The sequence below is a fragment of the Anopheles aquasalis genome, chromosome X (assembly GCF_943734665.1).
Source record: "Anopheles aquasalis chromosome X, idAnoAquaMG_Q_19, whole genome shotgun sequence".
Classification (NCBI taxonomy): domain Eukaryota; kingdom Metazoa; phylum Arthropoda; class Insecta; order Diptera; family Culicidae; genus Anopheles; species Anopheles aquasalis.
Genome location: NC_064876.1, coordinates 2283092 through 2303720, shown reverse-complemented (window position 1 = coordinate 2303720; position 20629 = coordinate 2283092). Strand labels below are relative to the sequence as shown.

General features: G+C 49.2%; 1 protein-coding gene across 3 annotated transcripts; it reads left to right on the top strand.

Moving 5' to 3' along the window:
* The first annotated feature begins 323 nt into the window (after nt 1-323).
* LOC126572198 (frequenin-1) lies at nt 324-20124 on the top strand. 3 transcript variants are annotated; one of them, XM_050231325.1, is made up of 7 exons: nt 324-390; nt 7659-8069; nt 15292-15365; nt 15519-15608; nt 17955-18033; nt 18139-18227; nt 18311-20124. In XM_050231325.1, the coding sequence occupies exons 2-7, from the start codon at nt 8006-8008 to the stop codon at nt 18476-18478; spliced, it is 564 nt and encodes a 187-aa protein (XP_050087282.1). In that variant the 5' UTR covers nt 324-390; nt 7659-8005; the 3' UTR covers nt 18479-20124. The 3 variants fall into 3 exon arrangements, with proteins under 3 accessions (XP_050087282.1, XP_050087271.1, XP_050087291.1); XM_050231314.1 differs by having other exon boundaries at nt 326-390; nt 7654-8069; XM_050231334.1 differs by having other exon boundaries at nt 356-432.
* Nucleotides 20125-20629: the final 505 nt, after the last annotated feature.

The window sequence follows — 20629 nt, the reverse complement described above, 5'->3', positions numbered from 1 at the left end:
TGCTGGTCGCCTGGAGCCTCGAGCGCTTCGGTGTGTGCGAGGCATCTTCCCACCCACCCCGGCGCCCCCGGAGCGGAGCCACCCGAAGCGAGGTGGCCACCACCGTGGATGGACCGTCGGATCGGTGTCGGATGCGCAGGCTCACTGCTCACTGCTCGTGTGTCGGCGGGCGCCCGGGTCCCCAGGAACCCGAAGCCCCCTGCTGGACGCTGGCGGCGTGTCGCCGGATGGAGATAGACCCCCCTGGTGGGTCGTTGTCGTCGTCGTCCATCGATGAGCCTCAGCAACAGCAGTAGCAGCAGCAGCAGGCGCCAGTTGCTCGACAGCGCTCGGTCACGCCGCAACGTCTGTTGTCTGTTCCGCGGTACCCGTCGCTGGTTTTCCTGGAGTGTGAGTGCGAGTGCATGTGTGGATGTGTCTGTGTGAGCTGGTGTGTGTGCGATTCGACGCGAACTCCCGGGGCTTTTTTGAACTATCCGCTTCCCTCAGCTCAGCTCAGCGCAGCGCAGCGCCGCTCTGGTGTCTGGTGGTGCCTCGAAAAGCGCTTCCACTCGTTAGGAGGTGGTTGTGGAGACGAAGCACAGGAAAAAGAGGGGGAAACGAAAGGAACTAGTGGGTGGCCAGTTGAGAGAAAAAAAACAACAAAAGGCTGTCGCGTCAACTACGCGCCAAAAGTGGGTGAGCGGCGCGCGTAAAACGTAAGCGCGCGCGTGACACCAACAGCAGCAGCAGCAGCAGCAGCAGCAGCACGGGGTGGAAACGCGAGACTGCCGGCGTGTCCAGTCCCAGCGAGCCGTCTCGGGCGAACCCCTTTGTTTACACAGCACACCAAGAGCACGAGCAAGAGCTTCACTCGCCACTCAATCACCTGTCAATCAAAGCAGCAGCAGCAGCAGCAGCACCCGGAACCGGAAGCAGACTCAACCCTCATCCCTCATCAGCCCGCGAAGCCTGACGCCGCAAGCAAGCAAGTGACCCCACAGGATCCAGGACCTCACTCTGTTTCTTGCGCTCTCTCTCTCTCTCTCTCTCTCTCTCTCTCTCTCGCGCTCTCCGTTCTATCTTTTTTTTTCCCCCCTTCTTTGGTGTGCAAATTTTTAAATTAAAAAAAAACCAAAATGTGTTCAAAAAAAAAAAAATGGACGGGGTGACGCGGGCGCGCTCGCGGCCCCGTTGGCGCCTACCTTCCTTCCCCCTGCTGGGTGTGCCAGTGTGCCCGTGTGCCCGTGTGTTGGACTACTTTTCTAGCATGCTTTTTTCTTTCTTCCTTCCTTCCTCCGTTTCCCCCCCCCCCCCACCCCCCCGGGGGGCCGAGTCCGATGCGTGGGTTGCGTGGAAGACACTGGAAGCACACACGGTGGTGTGCGTGTCGAGCGCCCTCGAGCGAGCGTGCGTGCGGTGTGTGTGTCTGTGTGTGTGTGTGCGGAGCCGTTGCGTTGACGCTCGACGGTCGGTTACATAAGGTTCGAGGCAGGTCGAGGGCACAAACAGAACCCGGGCCAGCGCTGGAAATGGAGGCGCCTGGTGCTGGTCACAATTTTGAGCCATTTTGAGCCTTAAAGGGGTGGGGGGGGGGGGTTTGTGAGATGAGGGATGTGGAAAAGGAGATTAAAGAGATGGTAACGACCACCTGAAACCCCCTGGGGCCAGCTTTGTGCATTAATTGATCAGCACCCCTTCCCGCGCTCTCTAACTTTGAGCAGCGCGATTGCTGTGCTCGCTCAACTCCGAGCTCCACACAACTCCACCGACGATCTAGCGCCGACCGCCGAGAGGCCTCTGAGGGTGAGGGGAAGGGAAGGGAAGGAAAACGGGGAGATTGTGGTAGGTAAAAACCGAAAAAAAAAAAAAAAACAACAGAAGGTCACGCATTCGGGGGCGACACATTATGCAACAGGCGGCGCTCGTGAAAATTGCACTGGAAACCACTCCGAACCGAAGCACCAGCACCATGCTGCTAAAGGGGGCGCCAAGGGTGCAAGTAACACTGCACTCCCACCCCTTGATTTTCCTCCCTCGAGAGCGGGGGGGGGGGGGTGGGGGGAAAGCGTGGGCGGCAAGCGTTGCATGGTTATTTAACACTACTTCCCACGCCCCCTTTCCTTTTTCCGTCTCCTTTTCTAAAAAAAATCGAAATTCCGGTACCAGAACAGCAACCCTTTTCGCCGAGTCGAACCCTTGGGGCTGCCAGGGGGGGGGGGGGGGGGGGGGTGCACTACTTCGTTCCGTTCTCGGTACTGGTCACTGAGTGAGTGTGTTGTTGTTGCTGTTTGCTGCACCGGCACGCTCGGTGTGTAATCCTTATTAGTTTCCCATTCTCCCACCCCCCCCCCCCCCCCAAACCCCTCCGATTTCTACACCACGTCCAGTCCACCACGGTTGCACGAGTACGCTGGCTCGGCGCCCTGTCCCGTAGCCTGTCGCTGGGCTTATCGCTTTTGCATCGGACAGTTAGCCACCGCCACCCTTCACCTCCCCCCCCCCCCCCCACCCTTTTTCCTCCCGACCCCTTTCCCATCCCTGATCCCCCAGCAGCAGTGGCTTAAGCTTTGCTTTTCAATGATTTTTCCGTTTTTTGTTTTTGGTTTTTTTATTTTTCAATTTGTTTGTCCCGGGGGGGGGGGGTGGTGGAAAGGCTTCCAGCCATCCCCCAGTGCCACCACACGTCACAGTGCAGGAAAGACTTTCCGTTTTCCCGGTTTGGACCGGTTGGAAAAGGCCACACGTTACGCTCCGAGATCTCTCCGGAGCTTTCCCAGTTGCCAGCAGCGTCCGAGGGGTGGAAATTAGGTTTTTCTTGAAAATCACGCACAAGAAGAAGATCGGGAGTCCAACGTTATGTTGTGGCAACGATAAGCGACCTTGACTGTATTTCGCGCGCTCTGTGGCAGGGGCGAAATGCGGCTTGAGGAGGGTGGTTTAAGGGGGGTGCTTTAAATTTGTCAACCGCGCTCCCTTCTCTCTCTCTCTCTCTTCTGCTTCTGTTGCCAATGGCCAATGCCAGGTAAAATGGAGGCACTTCCACTACACAGGACTACAGACATCATCGAACGAGCCAAACGGGGGCCAACGGGAAAGCTACTTTCACCACCTTTTAGGTTGCTACGCCCGCCCCACTCCCCGTTCCAAGCCACCCCATTGTGTCGCACACGGAAGTGTTCGGGAGATTCGGCGGCACGTGGCATACCGTCCGGTGGTGTGCGTGTCCGGTGACGGCCGAGGATGGAGGACTCCGATAATTATCGTCGCCGGGTAATAATGCCACCCCCTCAACCCCTCCCCCCCCCCCCTCCCTCCGCTGTGCTGTTACACATTATCGTAATGTGCCAGGCGTTGGAGCAATTCGGGGCCTATTTTTTAGGGGATGCCAAAGCCAAAGTGAACGCGGTTCCGCTCTCCGCCGAATGAATGTCGTCATTTTGTGGTTCGCTTTCGTCATATTTCGTCGCCCGGAAAGGGGATTTCGGATTGCCTTGAGTCGTGACCCATATGCCCGTGTCCGTTTCCCTCTCTCCTCTCCCCTCGTATTTGATGGTTCGGCACGATAATTAATCACGCTGAGGATGCGGAGCTGAAAACCACGCAGAGTTTAGTGCGCGCGCGCGCGCGCGAATAATCAAATGATAAGCCAACCGTGGCGCGTGACCCGTGGTTCAACCGGAAATCAACCGTTTTCGGAGGGGGGTGGGGGGGTCCCGAATGGAGCGGGTTTGGAGAGAGTGGGACTGGACCACGGGATAGATTGAATCCAAATATTTTCCTTCCCCGAAAAGGCATCGGCCACGGTCGGTTTCGGTTTGCTGCTGCTGCTGCTGCTGCTGCTACTGGAGCTTAAGTGTGTCACTCCCGAGGGGGAGGGGGGGCGGGGCGGAATGGCTACCTTTACCCCAACCGAGGCATTAGCCTACCGGACTAGCTGGGTCCCCAGATGCCAGATGCCGAAATCGTTCGTTCATTTCGCGGCTCCGACCCGGGCACTGATCGATCATATCTTAGCAGTGACAAGCGGCGTTACGTAAACACGTCCTCCAGTGTCCACCCCCCGTCCCCGCCCTCCAGAGCATAATTACAGCCAAGTGAGTGGGAGCGTGGAAGGTTCTTTCTCATTTGCACTACAGCCGTGTGATCACTGGGCTGGCGCTCACTGGATACGATTTTTACAACGGTTCCTTGCAGCTCGCTACTTTGGAGAGCGTTTCCCCAAAAACCAATTGTTTTCAAAATCGGTGCCCAGCGTAAAAACTACTCAGCCGATCGATTTGAAATTTCGAACACATAATCTGTACACTTTTTGCCAGGTAATGCCGTCGAGATTTTGTGAAAATTGTTGATACTTTTTTTTAAACAAACCGCCAAAAACCGTGGTTTTATGGCAAAATGACAAAATGCGTCACTTTTTCAATTTTAAAAATCTGCCAAAAAATCGAAAAATAGGCAATTCAACAAAAAAGTTTGACGAGACCACCTAGCTAAACTTATAATCTTTCAAACGAGTAGCGATTTGTGTTTTCTGTGATCACCCATCACGCAGCTGCGATGGGCACCGGGAAAAAGTATCTTTTCGCAGACACGACTTCCTAAACGTGCTGCCATGGATGAAGCTTTTATTAAATCTTCACCAAAATAGCACCAAATATTCTTGAAAAGTTGGTGTTTAATATGCCATTCATTTGAAAAAATGAAGTTCAATGGTTACGTCACAAAAAGTCGTCAAAAATGATCCTTGTTTTTGGTAAGAAATTACCGAAGCTGCCCCCCCTAAATTAAAAAAAAAAAAAAAAGGTAAATACTTGTTACGATTTGGGCTCCTGCACAAGGCTCGATTTGTTTTTTTTCCAAAAATCAAAACCTTTGTCAACTTTCTAATCGGTTGAACCAACACTTTCTTTCACACTCTTCTTGAAAGTACCAGGATTCACGGGAAAAGTGTGAAAAATATGCGTCAGAACACAAAATTTAAATACCGTAAACCCCACCCGTTAAGGGATAGCGAGATGACATCCATCGATCCACGAAGCGGACACACCACACGCACGAGCAACCCCCTTTTTCCCGAAGGTGTGCGGCCGTACGGGTGAAATCCATTAAAGTGAATAATTCAACGGACGCTTTTCAAACATTCAAAGCAGTCACTGGTGATGCAAACGCGATGCGTGTTAGGGTGGGTGTGTTGGGAGGGTGAGATTTGCTGACGTGGAATTAGACTTCATTCAATATTCACCGCTACTGGCCGGTGCTGCTGCCGATGCTGGTCACTAGCAGAGCTGCGTTGCTGCGTTGGTTGCGTCTTGTGCAACCCATGTGTGATGTGCTCTGCTTGCATAACCGGCGGCGCTCAGTGAGCTGTGAGCCATCGGCCTGCACACAGCCTCCAGACCTTGGCCGGCAGGATTGTTTAATTAGATAATTGAAAATCACAAACGGGCGAGTACCGGCGAGCTTCCACGAAACATCAAAGCGCCCGCTCCGGTGCAAGAGAGATAAGGGAGATAACTGACTCCCACTCCCATTCCCGATCTGGCATTCGTTGATTGCATTCGCGATTCCATGCATGTGTGGTTCGGAGGGGAAGGTAGCTCCCCGGTCCGCTGCCGGTTTTACAGGTTCCGATTCATTCAATATTCATACGCGACTTCATACGCGGTCCGCGCAATGCGAGGAGAAGCGCGGTGCAAAAACCGATCAAATTATGATAACGATGCCGGCGGTATTGCGGGTGCGTATTGCGAGGGGCTGTCGGGGCTGCTACCGGATTAATAAATGAAGTGCCTCCCTTTCTGAACTCCCTGAACGGTTGCTGCTGCTGTTCGCTACTAACCGTGGACCATGGTATGACGCTATGCTGCAGCATCTCCCGCAGTACTGGCTGCCAGGGATGCTTTGTAACATTTATCTCACGCTGCCGGAACGGAACGGAACGGAACGGAAACTGTACTGTATCGGTGCGCAGTGCGTGATAATTGTTTTCGAGTTAATTACCGTATCGCCTGAGCATCGGATATAGTTCCCGCCTGTCCGCTAGGATGCCTAGCGTGTCATCACTGGCCTAACGGAGCGTGCGAGCGCAGAGAAAGGGTCTCGTCACTCTCTCTCTCTCTCTGTGAAGGGGGGATTTCGGTATTTTCGAGTCCAAAAATGGCCCGTTTTGACGACTTTTTGTGACGTAACCATTCAACTATACTTTTTCAAGTAAATGGCATATTAATCTACATCTTTTGAAGAATATTTGGTATTGTTTTGAGCAACATTCATTGGCAAACTATTCCATGGCATCAAATTTTGGTAGGCGTGTCGACGAAAAGTTACTTTTTACGGTGCCCATCGTAGTGACATGACGGGTCATTTGAAATGTACAAATCGATACTCGTTAGAAAGATTATAAGTTTATCTAGGTAGCCCCGGAGAGATTTTGTTGATATTCCAATTTTTCGATTTTTGGCAGAGTTTTGAAGTTGAAAAAGTGATGCTTTTCGCGATTCTGCCATAAAAACGAGTTTTACAGATTTGTTTAAAAAAAAGTATCAACAATTTTCATCGTATCTCGACGGGGCTACCTAGAAAAAAGTGTACAGATGATGTGTTGAAAATTTCAAATCTATCGGCGCAGTAGTTTTTACGGTACTGGATGGACACCGACTTTGAAAACGTTGGTTTTGAGAGAAACGCTCTTCAAATGAGCCTTGCCTTGAAACGCGGATTTAAAAAAAATCTATATCTTTGTCAGTTTTTCCTCGATTGATCCAAAACATTTACACAATACTCTTGAAAGCATCAGTATTCAGGGAAAAATGTTAAAAGCATGTGTCAGAGAAAAAATTAAATACCGACGTCCCTCCTTTATGGTTGGCGCTAGCGTTTTTCATTTTTATTCGTTAACATTTTATTGCTCTCTCTCTCTCTCTCTCTCTCTCTCTCTCTCTCTCGCTCTCTCTCCCTGTCTCTCAGAAATTCTATCTCTTCCCCAAAGATAGCATGTTACGTATTTTCGATGAAGGGCTTTTGCGGGGCTTTGCAACCCATAATTTATGGGCACGGGTAAATAATGTTCCGAAGCACAACACTGACAAGTTCGTTCAACCGACCGATGCTTGGTTCCACTTTCACTCGAGAGAGAGAGAGAACCCCAAGCCTACTCGAGCTGCTGCCCATTTGCCATTTCGTTCCTTCACTTTCGTTCCACCGTTCCAGGCCTCCCTCGGTCGAATCAGCATTCATTTTCTTCCATACCCAATTGACAGTAAATCACCATCGCAGACGGTGGCGCGGCAGCTCGGTGTCGCCAAGGCGCAGTCGAGGGTCGCAGGAGCAAGTGGGGAAAACAAAAGTGGAGAGATAATACCGATGATGCTTTATCCCGATCCCAATAACCCCGCGCACCGACACCAACACGTGAGCCTACAAATGGTGAAGCAGAAAAACGTCCCAGCGTGACGCGTATTCCTTAGCTATTTATAGCTGGATAGGGATATTCGGTTGCCCTTTGCTGGCTTTGTTTACAAAGGTTTAACCTCAAAACGCGGCAAACAGGATCCTCCGGTCGCTCGCTCAATCCAATCACGCTAATCCTCGATTATGATGGTTGCTTTCTCTCTCTCTCTCTCTCTCTCTCTCTCTCTCTCTCTCTCTCTCTCTCTCTCTCTCCCCCCAAAAAAGCTTAGGTTACCGAATGTCTGCACAGCAAGCGGTGCGCCTCAAACGTCAAAAGAGCTCAAAAGCCCCTTCCTCAGCGATAACGAGATAAAAAGACTGCAGTGAGTGTTTGCGTGTGTGTTTGTGTACATGTGAGTGTTTGCATTGCGTCTTCGGTGCGTCTTGCGCGAGCGTGACCCGCGTGTGGAACTCTCCACGATCCGATTCCGTCGAGCCTGAACTGACTCCATCCAGCGGTTACGTTACGCGTCTACGCACCACCACTAGCAGCATCTACCAGACCAGACCTGCTGTGCACCTGTGACTGGGCAGGCAGGCACTGCAGTGACACCGGGCGTATCCCGAGACCGACAAAATGGGGAAAAAGAACTCGAAGCTAAAACAGGACACCATCGATCGGCTGACGACTGCTACCTACTGTAAGTAAGCGGCGCGTTCGCGCCCATTTTACCGCTTCCCGGCCGGATCGATGTCTCGCTGGAACCTAGCCTTGCGAAGTGATGCTTTTTGTCGTTTTACCTAAACACACGATTTTTGGCGATTTGTTTTAAAAAAAAGTATCCACAATTTTCAGGATTTCTCAACGAGGCTACCTGGCAAAGAGTGTACAGATTATGTGTTAAAAATTTCAAACCGATCGGCCTAGTACTTTTTGTGCTACTGGATGGTCCGCGACATTGAGCACGGTGACGGCGATTTGTCAAACCGGGTTCGCCCGTTGAAGTCTTTTGATTCCTACCGAAAAACGGCTCATGTTTGATGATTTGTTTAAAAAAAAAGTATCAACCCATATGTATTTTTGTAAATGCCATAATAAACTGCAACTTTTGAAGAACGTTTGGTCATATTTTGGGAAAGATTTATGAAAAACTTCATCCGTGGCTTGAGATCTATGAATGGATGTCGGAAAAAATGTACCTTTTTCGGTGCTCATCGTATCGTAACTGCGTGATGGGTGTTCAGAAATGTACAAATCGATATTCATTTGAAAGATTATAAGTTTATCTAAGTAGCCCCGTTGAGTTTTTGTTGAATTTCCCATTTTAAGATTTTTGGCAGCGGTTTGAAGTGGAAAAAGTGATGCTTTTTGCGATTTTGCCAAAAGCTACGAATTTTAAAGATTTGCTTAGAAAAAAGTATCAACAATTTTCAGGATTTCTCAACGAGGCTACCTGGCAAAGAGTGTACAGATTATGTGTTGAAAATTTCAAACCGTTCGGCCCAGTAGTTTTTACGGTACTGGATGGGCAGCCACTTTGAAAGCGTTGGTTTTGGGGAAACGCTCTTCAAAGCCTTGTATGAAGTGCGGGTTTTCAAAACTCTGTATCTTTGTCAGTTTTTCCTCGATTGATCCAAAACTTTTACACAATACACTTGAAAGGATCAGCATTCAGGGGAAAATGTTAAAAGCAAGTGTCACAAAACAAAATTAAATACCGAAAGCAAAAATTACAGCTGTAATTGCCCAACTAACTCCCTAAATGTTGTCAAGTACAAAGCGAAATGCCCACAAAATGTATGTTTGTTTGCCGACTGAAGGCGGTCATTTGAGCAGTGTCCTATTTTGAGTATGGCACAATAAATGGCATAGAATTACCCAAATAAAACTGGTTTATTCACCAAAATCGACTGAAAAATGGCAGAGTTGTTCATCTTTAAAGTAGGAACCATCCTGATGGCCCACCCTGAACAATCTAGGGCAAGTGTATGAGAAAATTCCGAGACAAAACTATCTGTCACTTTCGTCTAGCGGTTCTAGTCGGTTTCCAAACCGCGGTATGCGAATTGACAGACGAATCTTGCTTCGCACAGTTGCTAGGCCTAGGATTCTAAACAGTGTGAATGCTAGAAATAGAAGAAAACATAAAGCCCCGGTAGATTCTAGACAGTAATGGACGCAAACGCAGTGCCAGTGCCTGTAACGGCGATAAGCTGCGACGCCCGGAAAACCCGAAAGTAAGTCCCCGTTTCCGTTTCGTCCGGCCTTGGGGCTACCACGTTTGACGTTTTGACAGTTTGGCCGTGGCCGTGGCCAGGGCTTAAGCTCGCTCGCTCGCTCGCTGGCCGATGCGCTACGGGAAGGAAGCGAAACCATTTCCTCTCAGGCGCACTCTTTGCCCGGGTGCCCCCCCCCCCCCGGTGGAAAGGCAATAAGAGATGGAGGAAGGGGAGCGGTGCGATCGAAGAAACTTTTCCTCTACGGACCTCCTCCCCACTCCCCAGTCCCCCCAGAGCTTGTTGGCGGTTATCTTTTGGCGCACGCGTTCTCAGCGTCCTCCACCACGCCCCAATGACCTTTCGCGCCAACTTTCCACATGGGGTGCTTGCGGGGTGCTTGCCCTTCAACATTTAGCACCCCCCCCCCCCCCCCCCGCACCCAAAAACGGGGAGCCCTACGTGGTGGACCTTGGGTTGGTATCTATCTAAGATTCGTTTTCGATAAAAAAAAGAAAAATAAAAAGAAAACAAACTTCCAACAATAATAAACTCCCCAGCACCGTTGTCGTTGTCGCTGTTGCCAAAGTTTGATTTACAATTGTTTTGTGCTCTCCCTCCCCCCCGCTCCATTCCGAAAAAGAGAGAGAGAGAGAGAGAGAGAGAGAGAGAGAGAGAGAGGAAAGGAAAGGACAGGAAAGTCGCACGGAATTGGAATTTGGAATGGAATAAAAACTAAAACCAACACCGACGACGCCGATGCTGCTGGCACGGTGCCGCGGCACGCAAAGTTGGAGTTCACCGAGATGAGTGGAAGAAGAAGAAGAGGAAGAAGGAGACGCAACAACGTGGTGGACATGCAACAGGGGATGGCCACACAGCCAGCCAGCCAGCCAACCAACTTGGCCGTTCTGTATTAATGAGTGCTGTCCCGTCTGAGGACCGTTTTGTGCCCGGTTGTTGCCGTTTAATGGGTTTAACCGTGACTAGCTCTGACCTAATTTAACCTTCCTTCTCTTTGTCTCTCTCTCGCTCGCTATAACCGTGAACCGTACACGTGTTCCGGCCAGGTCGTAACGCGACTACGCCGAGATGACCACACACATTAGCCATTAATGTCCTTCGTCGGTACGTGTCCCTTCTTGTTTTGGCTTCTTGGCTACTCGGGGCGGGGCGGGGGGGGGATTTAATTCTTCATGCTTTCAAACATTCTGACAGTAGCATTACCCGGTGCCGAGGGGGAGGCGGAGGGAATGCTGGACGATCTCTTCGAGGGAAAACTTTGCATCATCCCTCCCTCAATCCCCTAACACTCGCTTCCGAGCAGCAGCAGCAGCAGCAGCTGTCGGTGCTTCACCTGCCCCCACCCCCCCCCCCCCGCGGAACTTTCCGATAACTTTTGGTGTGTCCCCGGCGGTTTTTGTGAGGCCGCGTGTGGCCCCGGGTGTGCACGCGTGCGTCTTTCGATGGAGGCGCCTGGTGGGTGAACGAAAAAAGAAAAAAAAAGCCCAGAAAAACACGAACACGAAAAGAAAGGAAAACCTTGGGACAAGATTTCACCGGCACTAGGAAATCTGACCCTTCCGGTGCACGTGCTAGGGGTGAACCGCAGGGGGGTGGCGAGGGGGCGAGCGCTTTGTGCTTGGGGTTGGGGACTTGCCCGGCGACACACAAAGCCCGCTAATGAGGAGACCGTCATCACGCACTTGACGCACGTCGCTGTTATTGTCGTGCCCGTTTTCTCCCTTTTTTTCTCGGCTCACCGAAACCCTTCCCTCTTTTTTTTTCTCCTCCGGTGGCTTGTCCGGTAGCTGGCGCTTGCTTTTGGTTTTTGTTTTTTTTTTCGCGATGCAATCACTTGTTGCAAGCCTCGTTCTTTTTTCTCTCTCTCACTCTCTCTCTCTCTTCCTCTCTCTCTCTCTCTCTCTCTCTCTCTAACTACTGCGGCGCCACGCGGTTCTAGACCAGAGAGTTTCCAACTATTTCCGTTTTTCTTTTTTATTGGAATCGATAGAACCACCGAACTGTCCCTGTCTTGTGGCGTGACGTCATCGCGATGTTTCACCATCGAACATTTCTCGAACATTCCAATCGAACAGCGCCATTCGTGCATGATTCATCACTAGCGGCACAAGCAGCAGACTCCTCCTCCGGCGGGCCGATTAGAGGTGTTCAATTGTGTTTCGTTGGGGCCTTACTCTTCTTAGTGGCAATGCCGCAAATAGCTTTCCCCCATCATTTCATCCCTTTTTTTTTTTACTATCTCGCACTGCCTTCTTCCTTTTTTCTGTTTTTTTTTTTGATTCATTTCCTTTTATTTTAAATACACATTTCGTTCCATAACGACGACCAACGTCGGCCCAAACCTCACGCGGGGCCCGTTCGTTCTGTTCGTTTCCGTATCCTCCGGTGGTGTGCCCGTTTGAACGGTTTTCCACGGTGCGCAGCCCGACCTGCCACCGGAAATGAAGCCGCGGGAATGCGTCCACCCACCCACCCACCCAAAGAAACAAAGAAAGTGAAGATCCGCTCGCTTTCCCGGTTCCGTTTCGGAAAACAACAAACCTCGGGCGCTGCATAATTTAATCCCGGGCGCCCAATAAAAAAAACAGTGCCGGAAAGGCGTCAGCAGAAAGGGTGGCGTGAAGTGAGTGCTTTCCACAAGTGCAACACTCTAGCGATAATAACAGTAATAACACTCACCCCTCAACAAAATACATACACACTAAACACAGACTCATAGAGAACCCGCTCAGCAGCGGCGTGTCCCGGGACACAAACAACTCCGAGTGTGCTCTCTCTCTCTCTCTCTCTCTCTGTCTCGCGCGCGCGCGCGCGCCCGTTCTTGTTTGTCGCGTGGCTTTTAGAATGGCCATGGCCAAGGAACAATTAAAAAGTTCGTCACCCCCTCCCAAACACCAGCAGCGAATCGAGTGATGGCGATCGAGTCTCGCTAGAAAGTAGTTTATTTCTGTGGTGCTGGCTCGTGTGCGCGCGGCTACGTTTAATAGTTTCTCGCACATTCGCTGCAGCATTGAGAGAGCCAAGACCAACTTCACGAACTCGTAAGAAACTCGTAAAAAACACCGCGCACTAGCACCGCGGAACTCATAAAATAAAAAAATAAAAAATAAAGAAACGGAGCGCAAGATGGCGTCAACGAAGCGTGCACGTCAACAACGGGATGCAGGGTGCCCGGGGAGCGAGGTGGGGGGGGGTGGCAATTGCAAAACTGCAAACCCCTTTCCCCGTCAGGCGGACAGATCGAGATTGAATGATTGGCAACAGTCTCCGGCGGCGGAGAGAACGCCGGACGTACGGTGCGTCGATACGACCGACCGGATGGGCGCCACTTTTACGACTCTGCACACATACACACAAAAACCCAAAGCCCATCAGCTAATTACGTTCCAGCGGGTTGCTTGTGGTTCCAGCCACACCGGCTCAACAAAATGAGGCGCCCGCGCGCCGTTGGTAGAAGGCAGAAACTCTACGAAGAACTTGCGAGAGGTAAGGATGCGAGAGTGCGGAAAATGGCTTTCGGTTGGCTCCGGGGATTCGCGCAACCCCCTTGGGTGCGTAAACAATGGCGTAGTAAACGGCAACGGCGGCCGGAGGCGTTCATTTGCAAGTGACAGAGTGACTCCTTGGGGCCGCCATTTATTTGTGGTACCACGTGCACAGAGGGGTATTTGAGCCCGGTCATAATGCTGTTATTTGTTATAAATATGATTCATTGTCAATGTGCATTGTGTCAAAAAAGTACAAAAAACCAAAAAGCTGACTACTGACATCGACTGACTGGAGAAGTTGTCCATAATCCATAAAACTAATGTTTTCTAGCAATTCCAGCACATATGAGGAAGAAACCGTTTTTCTTTGGCATGAAGCTGCTCTTCTCTTGTTTCTCAAAATATCTGTAACCTCTCTTGGGGGTTGCTCATTTCTAGAGCTATTGCCTTACCAAAAAAAAAACAGGAAATCGACTCTAGATTCCAACCATCTATCATTTGCAAGCATTGAAATCATCCAGTTGATATCGGTATTCATCTGTGCTTCAAACGTTTGCTTTCAATCTCAGAATTTCCTGTCAAACACCTTCAGTTTTGTCTTCTTGAGAAGGTCACTCCAAAAGGTGTGCCATTTTCTTCTCAGCATATTTAATTATGTCATCCTTCAATCCTTCTTGGAGCATTTTTTCCAAGTATCCTCACACAAATATCGCCAAGAAACAGGCTGAAGAATTAAAGCAAATCCAGCAATTAGACGAAAAGAACTGGAAAACATCGAAAAATCGGTAAAGAGGAAGCCGGGAGGAATCATTGCGACTTGATTTTCTATTCTAGAAACTTTACTCTTTCAAATGCTATCTGAAGTTTTGCGCGGGCGCGGGCCGGGCTTTTGAGAAAACGTTGAAGTTGGGATTATCTCTTTTTTTCGCAATCGATTTTGGGAAGATTCATTTTTGATAAAAAGCTATGACTACATTTAAACTTCAAACCATAAAGAGGACGGCAAAATATTCTACTAATCTCGTAGATGTTCGTGCATACCAAAAACCAGGCGGTTATCTTGACTATAACTCCTTTTTTGTTTAGCAAGACGGTCGCGACGCACCTGCTACTGTGTCACGAAAGTAAGACGAATGGGTACGCTGTATGGTCGTGTGAACGATTTTTTGTAATTCTCGTATTTTATGTTAATTGCCAGCACTGTGATTGACATTCATGCCAAGTTTCACGTCAATAGAATGATTAGTTTTTGAGATATTGCTATATATCTATTTTTATATTTATTGCTATTTCGAAATTAATTGAGCAAAGAATTTGCATAATGATGCACAAAGTCTTTGTTGATTACACTTAGATAAATTAAAATGTTAATAAACGGTAAAAAGGCTGCCAGGATGGCCAGGCACACTTGTTGAAGACGAAGCTGCCCATGCTCCGGCAGTTTATGGCCAGCTTTAGCGCTCAAACAAACCCTCTGTGCGGTGGTGGTTAGCCGGAAAATGTAATCAACGTGTCTGGCGGGTTGCTGGTTGCTGGTTTGCCGCTACCGCTACTACTGGTGGTCCACCTGCCTCCACCCCCCCCCCCCCCCCCCCGGGGGCGCAAAAAGCGAACAGCACCTAATTGTGGGCATGTTGCGGTGCGCGCGCGCCGTACTCCCGAAAATTCCCCAACACCTGCGCGACCGAACAACCAGTAAAGGAGGTTACGGGATGGAGCTGGGTCCGATCCGACCCGAGTTTGTGGCGGTTGTCGCTTAAAAAGGTGTCGATATTCGATGCATCATTCATCGGCTCGATATTGAAATTCAAATTCCGTGGCGACCCGCGCGCGCGCGTGCCCTGCCAGCCAGCTTTAATCCTCGCCACCAAACACCCTCCACTCTCTCTCTCTGTCGCACTCACCAACACACTGGTAGGCGTTTAAACATTCATGATGCTGAAGCATCGAGCGTTGGCTGCTTGCTGCGTCGGTCGAAAACCAAATTAATCCCTCCCTTCCCTTCGTGTGAGTGGGAAAGAGGAGAGGACAGGTGGTGCCACTAGACATGCCAGACAGTTTCTCGCCGCAACAACTCCCACGATCCTCCCACACGCAGGACGAGACATCGACCGGCCCCGAACCTTCTCGCTTCCGATCTAATAATCGTTTTCGTTACTGTCTCCTTCCGTCACCTTCCCCGGGTGCGGTGCAGTTACAGAGAAAGAGATTCGACAGTGGCATAAAGGATTCCTGAAGGATTGCCCGAACGGTTTGCTAACAGAGCAGGTAAGTACAGCCGGTTGCTCCATTCCACTTACTACCATTATCATCATCTTAATCTCATTTCTGCTCTCTCTCTCTCTCTCTCTCTCTCTCTCTCTCTCTGTCTTTCTTTCTCTGTCACTACCACTTCTTGTTTCACCTCTTTCCACACTCCAGGGTTTCATCAAAATATACAAACAATTCTTCCCCCAGGGAGATCCCAGCAAGTTCGCCTCGCTAGTGTTCAGGGTGTTCGACGAAAACAATGTAAGTTTGTGCAGTTCTCCACCCCCCCCCCCCCTCCCCTTCCTTTCTTCCCCGCATATTAGTCGCGTTCTGTTACAAACGAAAATTGGTACAAACGACTCCCAACTAAACAATAACAACAAAAAAAAAAACGACCGTATCGCGTGCCCGGTTTGCGGTATTGGCAACGTTTAACGAACGTGTCTTTCGGCGCTTATGCTGCTGCGACACCCAACTGCCGGTGAGCACGCTGGCGCAGCGCGCGCTCACCCTTCACCACTGCCCCGGCAACAGGTGGTCGAGCTTGACGAGTACGCACGCCACCTTTTTTTTTTTGGTTTTTTTTTGTTCGGGAGCTAGGGGGGTATTTTTGTGTGTGTGTGTGTGTGTGTGTGTGTGTGTGTGTGTGTGTGTGTGTTTTCGGTGAAAGTCGCTCTCATCCCACCCTCAAAATCCCCGGCTGTCGGTCACGGCAACAAGTCCCACGGCATTCGCGGTAACGGGCACGCAAGTGTCCGCCACACGCAAACCGTTCTAAAGCGCCACGCGAGGGCGTCCGGCTCGTGGTGGATTCCGGAGGAATGTGTTTTGCATTTGCCATCTTACACGGGGGTAGTTACTGCACCACCGTGGTCGTGGTGATGTCGCGCACGCCACCCTGTTGCTGTTGGCCTCTCTTTGTTTTTTTTTTTTTTTTTTGTTTTTGGTAGGAAACCTTGTCGTTTACAACCTTTAAACTGCCGTTTGCTTAATGCTCAGAAATTGAGCTTTTATCGACATGCAATACTGGTTTTTTTGTTGTGTTTATTCGACACCTGGTTACATAAATCAGTGCACATCATAGCATAACAGCAACATACTTTTTATCGATGCGCAATCATGTCTAGTTGTGTGCCAGAAAAAGAGCATTCGCTCGGAGCTCCATTTTTGTCCTTTAACCTGGAGAAACCGGCGATCGAATCACAGGAAATGCTTGTAGAAGCCTCTGGTGACAATGTCGTATTGGAAATCACTTGCAAAGATGGGTTAAATCGGTTCAAAGATAACCATTTTGACATAAGGGGGGCTTCGGTAATTTTTAGCCAACAACAAGGCACATTTTTGACGGTTTTTTTTGTGATGCAACCATTCAACTTTATTTTCTCAAATGAATGGCATATTAAACGACAACTTTTGAAGAATATTTCGCTCTATTTTGGGGAAGATTGGATAAAAACTGTATCCAGGGCACTCGAATTTATGAAGGTGGGTCTGCGAAAAGGTACCTTTTTCGTAGCTACGTGATGGGTCATCAGAACAATACAAATCGGTATTCTTTAGATAGATTTCTATGTTTATCTAAGGTGGCGAGCCCCCCCCCCCCCCTTGTAGTTGTATAATTTGCCATTTTTTCCACTTTTGGTAGCATTTGAACGCTGAAAAAGTGTTCACATGATGGTGCCGCGCATTGATCAATAATCAAACCGGGTTCGTCGCTTAAGTCTTCGGGGGCAACTCTTTTGATTCTAATCAAAGACGGTGCTTATCGTAGCTACGTGATGGGTCATCAGAAATATACAAATCGATGCTCGTTTGAAAGATTATGAGTTTATCTAGGTAATCCCGGAGAGTTTTTGTTGATATTTCAATTTTTCCATTTTTGACAGCATTATGAAGTTGAAAAAGTGACGCTTTTTGTCATTTTGCCTAAAGTCACGGTTTTTAAAGATTTGTTTAAAAAAAAGTATCAACAATTTTCATGATATCTCGACGGGACTAGCTGGCAAAGAGTGTACAGATTATGTGTTAAAAATTTCAAATCAATCGGTCCAGTAGTTTTAACGGTACTGGATGGGCACCGACTTTGAAAACGTTAATTTTGGGAAACGCTCTTCAAAGTAGCGACCTGCATTATAATTAATATCTTTGTCAGTTGTGCTTCGATTGGCCCAAAACTTTTACACAATACTCTTTAAAAGATCAGCTTGCAGGGAAAAATGGTAAAAGCATGTGTCACTCAAAACATCAAATAGCGAAGCCCCCCTTTAAGTGCCCAGATGCGTTAAAAGCAACTGAAAAAAGTTTAGGACCTCATGTTGGTGGTTCTTTCGGATGAGAATCATACGTTATCGTAAAAATAAGTTGCCCAGGAAGTAAGGAATTCATAAACCAGCCATTTCCATACGCTTACGAGCCGTGGAAAGGTTCAAACAGTTTGGAAAATGCTGGTGGCGATGAAAAGTGAATATATTTTGTGCATCTAAAAAGGGGAAAAAAATCGTTTGCGGTACCCAAAACCCCTGAACTGGCTCACTGAACTCACTACTGTTGGCATCTCTCTCTCTCTCTCTCTTCTGTTCCTCCTCCTCGTCCTCCTCGTCAACACAGGACGGATCCATAGAGTTCGAGGAGTTCATCCGGGCACTATCGATCACCTCCCGGGGCAATCTGGACGAGAAGCTACATTGTAAGTGTTACCTCCCCCCCCCACGAGCCGCGAGCCGCGCGTCTCACCGTCTTCGGCGGATTGGGCACCTTTTTTTTTTACATATTTGATTTTCCCGCGTTCAAGGGGCGTTCCGGTTGTACGACGTCGACAATGATGGTTTCATAACGCGCGACGAGATGTACAACATTGTCGATGCGATCTACCAGATGGTGGTAAGTGTAGTGGTGGTGATGGAGGCGCCACACGCCCGATCCCCTGCTCCTACTGTTTGGTGTTTTCTTCTCCCCCCCCTTAGGGCCAGCAGCCGCAGACGGAGGACGAGAACACGCCGCAGAAGCGGGTGGACAAGATCTTCGACCAGATGGACAAAAACCACGACGACCGGCTGACGCTGGAGGAGTTCCGCGAGGGCAGCAAGGCGGACCCGAGGATCGTGCAGGCGCTCAGCTTAGGGGGTGACTAACGGACGGACGATGAGCGGCGGGCGGACGAGCAGCAGCCCGCACAGCAGCGATCGTACTGCTACGATGCCCGGCACAACATCGAGATCAACCGCACCACCAGCGTGCTGTAGCGTGCTGATGTAGAACCGATGCCCCACCCGTAGCAGCAGCAACAACAACAACAACAGCAGCAGTAGCCCACCAATCCCCTTTCCCCCTTCCCGGGGGGCCGCGTGCGCGTGTGCGCGTGTATGTATGTGGTGAAGGATTTCCACAGGTTGCTCCTCCATTTTGTGTTGAGTGTTGGCGTGGCAGATCCTGCAGGTGGCTAGGAGTCCAGGAAGCGTCCATACAGTGACCTCTGAAGCGGAGCTGGTTTGTCATCAAAAGTCAGCTTGTTAGTTAATCCCCACCCACCCACCGGCACACAGAAACAACACATGCAAACACGCGCGTACACAGCGCGGAGAAAAAGGCCCCATAAAAAACAAAAAAAAAAAGAAAGGCTCAGTAACTGACGCACACCGCCACATTGTTCGTAGTCGTTACCTAGCTTGTAATGTGCAGAAACCAAAAACAAACAAAAGAAGAAAAAAAACTCAATGGAATGGATGGAAAGCAGAGCAGCTGAAGCTTCGATCGGTAATCGGGAAAAAAGGGAAATCGAAAACAAAGCAGCACAAACAAAACAAAGCAAAACAACCACACTAGCGCACAAAATGCAGTCAGCGAAGGAAAGGGCAAGCAGGAAGGAAGGAGGGGGAAGGGAGTGAGAAAGGGAGAGAAAAAAAGAAGAAGAAAAATAAGAAGAGGAAACCCGCCTCCCGTTTACGAAGTGTGTAGGTATGTGCGTGCGTTTGTTTTTCGTTGTTCTCTCCTTCTGTTTTTTACGCGACGCGCCAAACCGAGCCGAGCCGAGCCGCGAGTAGTTGAAAGCTGGTTTTAGCTCTTAGTGATGTTTGTTGTTGGTTGGTTGGTGGATGGTGGCACCGCGCCTAGCGCCGCCCGCCGCAATCTAATGCTAAATAATGTGAAAGCAATCGTTACAAGCCAAAACACACACACGTACACACCCACACACGCACACACATACACATTAAACAGACACCGACAGGGGCCCGAAGGGCAGAACACAGAACAAGACATACATGTTGCATATTTCGCAAAACTACCGCAACGCAAAACAACAAAGCAACAAAAAAAAAAAAAGGCAAAACACAAAAAAAAAACAATGTTATCAATCAACGTAAACAAAAACGTGGTTCGCTTGCTTAGTCGAGGGTCGGGTGGTGCGGCTGTGGTGGGACGCGAAGGAGTGCAGGAAGAAAGGAAGAAGCAGAAGAAGAAGGGAAAGAGGAAGTAGCAGAAGAGAGAGAGAGAGAGAGACAGAGAGGGCAAAAGAGGGAAGACCTGGGGAGGGGGGCATTGCTTAATCCAATTCTGATTGTTCGTTAAAAGAAAAAAAAAAAACTCGTGTTCGATCCTGCTCACCTTCCCAAGTGACAGTGACAGTAGTGAAATATTTGAACTCGATAAACATGATACTAGTGCAGTAACTAATCTTTAAGCTATTAACAAAAAAAAAACTACTTTGCAAGCAACAAAGCAACAAAACAAACGGAAGCGGACGAGGCGACGAGAGGAAGCGCGAAAACTCGAACGTCCGAAACGGGTGCAGAGAGAGAGAGAGAAAGAGAGAGAGAGAGTGAGAAAGGGAAAGGAATGTGAGATGAAGAATGAGGAGTACTGAAGAAAAACAAAAAACACTTACATGGCATAGAAAACAGACATCCATCGATAGACACTCTCTCGCATCGCAACTGGTAGCCAGATCGGAAACAGGAGCAACACACTCGTAACACACACGCCAAACACACCAACACATACATGCAATACGAACAAACGAACAAAGCAAAATGAAACACGAAACAACAACAAAACACCGATAACACTGATAAAACGAAGGCAATCAAAATATGCCATCATCTTTGCAAACGCTAATCAAATTTTACCTTAGCTGCTTATTCTCAAGACTTAACCGGAGGGGAAAGAAAGGATGTGTATGTCCTGTCTGGAAGGGGAGGGGAGGGGGGCCCGTGGGCGTGAAGGAGGTTTAAAAACAGAAAAGAAAAAGAAAAAAAAAACAATCAAACAATGGTTGGTTGGCAATA